Source organism: Belonocnema kinseyi, chromosome 6 (assembly GCF_010883055.1).
Source record: "Belonocnema kinseyi isolate 2016_QV_RU_SX_M_011 chromosome 6, B_treatae_v1, whole genome shotgun sequence".
Classification (NCBI taxonomy): domain Eukaryota; kingdom Metazoa; phylum Arthropoda; class Insecta; order Hymenoptera; family Cynipidae; genus Belonocnema; species Belonocnema kinseyi.
The window spans coordinates 83,500,344-83,508,182 of record NC_046662.1 but is presented as its reverse complement, the minus strand read 5'-3'; the positions used below and the strand labels follow the sequence as shown (position 1 = coordinate 83,508,182).

Sequence of the window (7,839 nt, the reverse complement as noted above, 5' to 3'; positions counted from 1 at the left end):
TATTGTTTAATCATTAACAATGATTAGCTTTTATGACAGTCAGAATTACCCTTTTTTTAGGACAGGTAAACACTTGAAGTTATGAACCGCTCGTGTTGTAGTCATTAAAATTTGACTCCAGAGATAAATTGATGTCTTCAAGGCATAGAAACTTGTCTCCAAGACATAAATTGAAGTTGGGCTCCGTCTCATAACTGAGACATGCTCAAGTCGACCTTTTCGACTTCAGCATGTCTTGGTTGAGGATAATTCAAGTCGAACTCAATTCGAAGTATTTTTACTAGGGTGCTATACTCTAACGATGTGACGAAAAGGTAATAAAAAAGTAAATATTAATTGATTGGGGGTATTCTGACTGCAAATATTCATAGTCCTGTTAAGAGTGAATACATATATTACCTTTTTAAACTTTATGTTACAAATAAAATTACTAACTTTACGGGGTGTCGAACCTACATATCGATACCTAAATCTATCGTTTAAGATTCGGGAGTGCTAACCACAGCGCTAAACCGACAAGTTGAAACTCGGTGAAAAACTCATCCTGATAAGCTGCAGTTCAGAAAAGTTGAAGTACTAAATTTCAAGCTCACTTTTTCTAATTATTTACTATTATACGATGTTATATAAATGTAAAATTAACGATTTTTTAACAGGAATATCAATAAAAAAATTACTAAATAAATAATTTAAATCCATTACCATTTTTCTTCGAGTAAGATTTCGTTTCTTTATGTTGTAGACTACTTTACAACTTTTTACAATGACGGGAAGTGTAATTTTTTATTAACATTTACAATTTTTCATAAAGATGAAACTTAGAATTTTTTTTAAAAAAAGGCAGGAAAAAGTTGTTTTTGGGAAAGATGTATTTATAGTTTTTTGGCATTTTAGAACGCATGAACCATATGTTTAAACGTATTTTTTATAACTTAAAAATTTAAATCGTTGATTCATGAGGGCAACCGATCTGGGCCCTCGCCGGGGACACTCATCGAACATCCATTTGGTGAAAGTTAGAATTTCAGAAAAAAATCATTCAATTTTTAACCGAAATTTATTGTTTGTAAGTCTGAACTCATAAAACCTTCAAATTTCTCGTGTCAAGAAAATATACGTCCTCTAGACTTTGAAATTTTAATCGTTGATCCGTGAGGTAATGTATTTATTTAATGTGTATTTAATTCACCCATAAGTCTTTTAAATTAACTTAAATTCTTTGAAATTCACTCAGTTCTACTCAATACAATGAATTTTCTTAGATTTACTTAAATGTATCCTGAAGTCTTTTTAACTCATCCTTAACTTTTAAACATTGTATTTTATTCATTTTTTTTTTGTAATTTCCTTGAGTTTTTCTCAACTCGTTTGAATGCATTTATTATTTTTACCCACCATGTATTTTTACGAGTATCCTAATAAATTTAATGAAAGTCTGTTGAATTCTCTGTAATGATCATAAATTCACTCCAGTTTTACTGAAACCAGTGGACTATTTGGCATTTTTTATTTTATTTTTTTCAAATCAATTATTTAAATTCATTTTAGATTCACCTTGCATTCACTGTATACGGTGAATCTGAAATCAACCAACTTTAACCTGAAAAGGACATAACAAGCCGTTTTTTTGCGGTTTATTATTCTTACATGGTATGCGCATATTTTGCGTAAAAAAATAGTCGTGAGAACGCTTTTTCAAAATTAAAAATATTTGTCTTAAAAAATAAGTTAAACAATTTGAAAAAAAAACATTATCAAAAGACGTTGAATCATTTTTTCAATCACAGGTCTATCTCAGGATGTAATTCAATAACGCTGCCATGATTTTAAAATAAGAATAAATAATAAAAAAACAATAAAACCTGAAAACAAAATTTTTTCATGCCAATTTTGGATTGGAAATTTGTTTTGAAAGTACTTTTTTAGCAGTATAAACAAATGTTCAATGAATATCATCAAACGTCAATAATTATTTAGTTAAAGTTGGTTGAGGCTCAAATTGCCTAAATGCTTATTACATTATCCTGAATTATTCAAAAAATGTAATTCCTTTCATTACCTAAAATTCGTAGACATTTTAACAAATCGTTTCAAACTCTTGTAAGTTCTTATAAATCTACTTTAACTTTACTGAAATCAGTGAAATATTTTGGATTTTGTGCATTTTTGCAATTCACTTAAAATCTTCAAAAATTCACCAGTAATTCTTCTAAATTTTATCGCAGTATTCATGAATTATTTTGAATTTGGTGAAAATATTAATGCACATTGGTGACTTCTCAGATTTATTCAATTTAGGTCACTTTTTGGGTCAGAAGTTAGTAACTTTTTCGCTTTAAGTAAGTCACTTTTTTCAAGTACTGAATTGGCCAGGAGGTCTTAATGGATTCCATAGATTTATTTTGCAATGCTTTCTAAAAAATTAAAATGAACACTAATCTATGATATTTGCAAGGTATTATTTAGTCCCATTATTCAGAGAAAAAAGTTTATTGCCATTGTAGTGTATCAATGTTACCAAATTTTTCCTGAAATATTTTAATTTTTATAATTTAAAGTAAATAAATCAGAATCATTCAGATATATATTTGTATTAAATTTGGGTTTGTGAATTTCATACCTGAAACCATGATTTTTTACTGCATAAAATTGTTTTTGTTCATGCAAAAAATCAAATATAATTTTGAGAATCCTTGAGCAAGTTGTAAATGTCAATATAAATGGAAATTTCATGCTTAATATGCTATAAAAACAACTAAAAAATTGTATGAACAAACCCAATTCTAGTTGCTTATGCTCTTAAACTAGAATTTCTTCATAAAACTGATTTCTGTCAGCTCCATAAAGAGGTTATAAAAATCAAGAGAAGAGAATATCATCCCGCCTCCATAAACTCGGTTCATTCCGCGCCAAATCACAATTATGATTAAAACTTCCAAATCACCCGTTTTTTACGTAATTTGTATATATAAGTTCCGTAAATGAAGTTCACGACAAAGCTTAGATTTAAAGTATTACCTATTATTTTTAATAATTTATTTTTGTTTTAAAATGCAATAGAATAAAGGATACAGGTGTAGAAATTTTAATTATTTTTACTTTTAATTTATTTACTTTTTTCCGAAATATACAGAATGATTAGTTCTGTTATTTCTGTCAATTACGGCAACAAACGTCACATATTTTGAGAGAAAATTTGCCCTGTTTCCAATATCTAATAGCATAGTAAAAAGTTGTATTTTTGTATGGTCTATGTTACTATTAAAACTAATCTAAAACAAATGAATCATGAACATAGCGATTGCAGGATAATAATACTTATTAAAATTTTCAGTCCTTTGTTTCCTGTGCTTGGGGAATTAACAATATAGGATATGTAATGATTTGCTTTGGTGTAACAAATGCCATTGCAGCATTGGCCACAGGTTCAGTAATGAAACTTACCGGAAGAATCCCAGTAATGATTTTTGCCTTTTTCCTGCACATGGGAATTTTTGTTGCCCTAATTTTCTGGAAACCTGGACCGGAACAAGGTCTTATATTCTTTATTATTTCGGGCCTCTGGGGTGTCTGTGATGCTATTTGGCTGGTTCAAGTGAATGGTAAGTGCAATTGAGGGATTGCTTTTCATTCCCCTTTCACAATAACAAATTGTTTCATTTTTCTGATTTATTTTAGATTAAAATCTTTTAACAATCAAACAATTATTTTAGTTGTAACAATAATGCATTAGCATTTTATTTATAGCATTCCGTTATAACTTTAGAGAAAGAAGAAGGTATGTTTCAGAACATGTAACATCTAACCAAAAATTAAAGTTTAAATTCGTGATCCTTCAAATAAAAAATTATAATAAGTTATTCGAAATTCGAATCTATAGGATTTTTAAATTTAACATTTCAAAAATTGGCAGGGTTGCTAAGAAATCACACTTTGGAAACTCTTTGACTTTTCCCTGACTAATTTTGCATGTATCCTGACCGTTATAAATTATTCTTTTAAGTATAAAAATACTATTACATCCAGAAGGTCGATTATTTTATTGAAAAAAATGTTTGTTTCTAAATTTATTGTGAAAACTTTCAGTGACATACGTAAAATATGTATACATTTTAAACCAAACAGTTAAGTCCTCAACTCAAAAAGATCAAGTTTAAACCAAATTATATAACATTGATGCAAACTCTGGTTAAAAACAAGAATCCACCAAGCAAATTTGGACCACAACAAATAAAAAAAAATTCTATTTTAATCTGAAAAAAAAATTTTTGACAAAAATAAAAAAGAGGAAAGAAAAATGATATGGCAGCCAAAAACATCCCCTTCCTTCTCTTTCTCTTTCTTTCGTCCTTTTAATTTTTATTATCATCCAATTGCGTGCTGTCAATTTCTACCATTCAAATTTTTCTTGCCTTGATAAGGGTACTGTACGAGTACCGAAACGTTGGTAATGCAATTTTATTTATTTTTAATTTGCATTTTTAATGTTATTTTATTGTACTTGGATGATAATAAAAATAAAAAAGACGAAAGAAAAAGAGAAGGAAGGGGATGTGGTTGGCTGTCTTCTCATTTTTCTTTCCTCTTTTTTATTGTTGTACGACATTTTTTTTTCAGATTATAATAGAATTTTTTGCTTTTGTTTATTCGTTGTGGTCCAAATTTGGTCGTTGGATTCTTGTTTTTAACAAGAGTTTGCATTGATTTGATTATTGGACGTTAAATAGGATTTTGAATTTGGATTTTAATCTAATTTAAATTTCTTACATTTTGATAACATTTATGTTATTTATGTCATAAAATTTAATTTTCAAACAGGAAAAAACGATTTTTCAACAATAATTGTAATAAAAGGTATTTCCATCCAAAAATATCTTTAAGTTCAATAAAAAATATGAATTTTTTACAAAATTGTTGAATTTTCAAACAACATAGACCAATTTTCAAACCTAAACGATGAATTTTTTACAAAATGCATTCACTCAAAACTGACAATTTTCAACCAAAAATAGAAAAGTTACATTTACGTTATAAAAAATGTTGAACAAAAAAAAACAAGGTTTCAACCAAAAAGATAAATTGTTAGCAAAATATTTAAAACTTAAATGAGAAAGATGAGTTTTCGACAAACAAGACTCATCTTCCACCCAAAAAAGACTAGTTTTAAACTAAATACATGATGTTTTAAGTAGAATTGTAAATCTTCAGATAGGAAAATAAAGTTTTGAACTAAAATAAACTTAAAAAATAGTTAAATCTTCATCTGATGAAATGGTGATTTAACTAAAAATTAAATTAGTTAAATTTTCAGTAAAAAAGTAATTTTTACCAAAATAGTTGAATCTAATCTATTAAATAACATCAATTTTCTAGAAAGAATAAAATAGTAAAATTTTCAGTTTAAGAAATAAACGTTTAAATAAAACGAAGATTCTTACACCAAAAAGCATAATTTTTTACAAAAAGGCCATTTTTTAACAGAATAATAAAATATTAAAGTATAAAGGAACAATTCACAATAAAAAATTCAATTTTAATTTAGAAACATAAATTTTTAATCAAAGAAATTAATTTGCAACCAAGAATATAAATTTTCTACCAGAGAAAATCAGTTGTAACAAAATACGTGAATTTTCAACCAAGTATTTTAAATTAGGGAATTCTCAATCTAGGAGTTAAGTTTTTAACCAAAAAAATATATTTTCTATTAAACCGAACTGAATTAAGTATATAGTGAAATTATCAACTAAAATATTGTTATTTTTAACCAAAAACGATTGAATCTAACAAAAAGAACCAATTTTTAATGAAATAGTTTATTGCCAAAAGAAAACGGATTAATTTCCAACTAAACAGTTCTGATTTTTAACTAAAAAGATTCAATTTCTATGAAAATAGATGAATTTTCCACCCAAAAAAACTGTTAACAATACATTTTAATTTTAAGCGAATGACTTTTAAACAAAATCGTTATATTTCCAACAAAGTAATACAATTATCTTCAACTTGAATCAATCCAAAATTGATCCCTGACTCTGTTATGTTTTTCTTAACATTGCCTGACTTTCTAAAATTCCCTCACATATAGCAACCTTGATTTTTTAAACTGTTTCAGTATTTAAAATTATTTAGAAACAATAGTGCGTGTCGCTCCACCTCTAGGATTATTCTACAATTTCCATTTTTAATTTTGTACCATCAACATAGTTAGAAAGTAGAAAGGACCGTAACAGATAACTTATCTATCAGTGGTAAGCTGCCAACTTCAGCTTATCACTTGATATCCTTTATCATAAACATATAACTAAACTTTTATAATATAAAGTTATTGTCTGAAATCCCAATATCAATCTCATTTTTCGAAAAATCGTTTAAATGTTTTTTGAGTTAAAAATGTCAAGATAAACTAAAATGATCCTCTAAAGACTAAAGGCAGCCTTACCATCATAATGAATCCTACATTACCAACAAAAGGTAACTTACTGCTTTTATCTTTTTAGCACTCTGTGGATTGCTCTTTCCCAACAAAGAAGAGGCCGCTTATTCAAATTTCCGACTGTGGGAAGCAACTGGATCTGTGATTGCATATGCATACAGCCCTTATCTCTGCACCGTTAAGAAAATCTACATCCTAATGTTCATATTATGCTTTGGAATGATCGGATACGGCATTATCGAAAGAACGGGAAGGGTGAAAAAAGTCATAAAAAGCGAAAAGCCAGACTTTGAACTTGTAGCTTCTAATGAAAAATTTGATAAATAGCAGAGCGATTACAAAATACTTTAAAGGAAATACTCAGGAAATAATAAAAACAGTATTTTGCACTACTTTATATAAGGGGCTGTCTGTAAACTACTGTGTCAGTTTAAATTGTGTGTGTGCGGGGGGGAGGGGGCTTTGGAATACGGTTTGTTAAGAGTGGACGGGGGGAGGTCTATAGAAGAAACTTTACAAACTTAAATAACATTTAGTATACCCTTTCCCCTATTTCTCTCTTTTTCCCTGCTTTTTGTTTTTCACCTTTTTCGTTACTTTTTTTGGCTAAATGAAAACTGAAATAATAAAATCCAAAAGTAAAACACGACTATTTTGGATAAAAGTTAATTTCTTGTTATTGAAAAGTCTACTATATTTTAAATTCAGAATTCATTTTCTTTAGTACGAATGTCCAGTATTTGGTTAGCAATTTAATTATTTTTGTGAAAATAATTAAACAGTTTTGTTAAAAAGTCACTTTTTTGTCAAGAATTCAACTTATTTTATATATTCATCTAAGAATGAAATTGAAATAAAAAACTTAAATTTGAATTTATATAATGTTTTTTTAATAATGGAAATTTTTTATTGAAATTGAAAGTTTATCTATTTGTATTTCAATTTAATTATATTGTTGAAAATGGGTTAAATTTTTAGTTGAAAATTATTTATTGTAGCTGAAAATTCTTCGTTGGATAAAAATTAATCATTTTGGTTCTTCAAGATTCTTCAATCGAGAACGTGACGTTTCTACACTGATATATGAATTTTATATTTGAAAGGACCAAGTTTTAATACAACAGTTGAATTTTCGACTCAAAAAGACGACATTTTCAAAATAGCTGAACTTCCTGAATAAAAATGCTTCGACTTGAGTTCGACTCGAATTGCCCCCAATCAAAACATACTGAATTCAAAAAGTTCGACTTGAGCATGTCTCAGTTTTGAGATGGAGCCAGACAAGCTTTTATGTCTTGAATACATACATTTATCTCTTGAGTCGTATTTATATGACTCCAACACGTGCGGTTAATGGTGCGGTTAATGGTTAAACAATCTTGTATATTTTATACTATATATAT

General features: G+C 27.8%; 1 protein-coding gene across 5 annotated transcripts in view; it reads left to right on the top strand.

Moving 5' to 3' along the window:
- Positions 1-7,060, top strand: part of LOC117175198 (UNC93-like protein) — a 42,325-nt gene extending 35,265 nt beyond the window's left edge. For 4 of the 5 annotated variants that reach the window (XM_033364834.1, XM_033364830.1, XM_033364832.1 and 1 more), the window contains exons 6-7: positions 3,335-3,602; positions 6,501-6,763. In XM_033364834.1, the coding sequence (XP_033220725.1) occupies positions 3,335-3,602; positions 6,501-6,763 (531 nt within the window). Of the gene's footprint in view, positions 1-3,334; positions 3,603-6,500 lie in introns of all 5 variants that reach the window. The other variant, XM_033364835.1, reaches the window with a different exon arrangement.
- Positions 7,061-7,839: the final 779 nt, after the last annotated feature.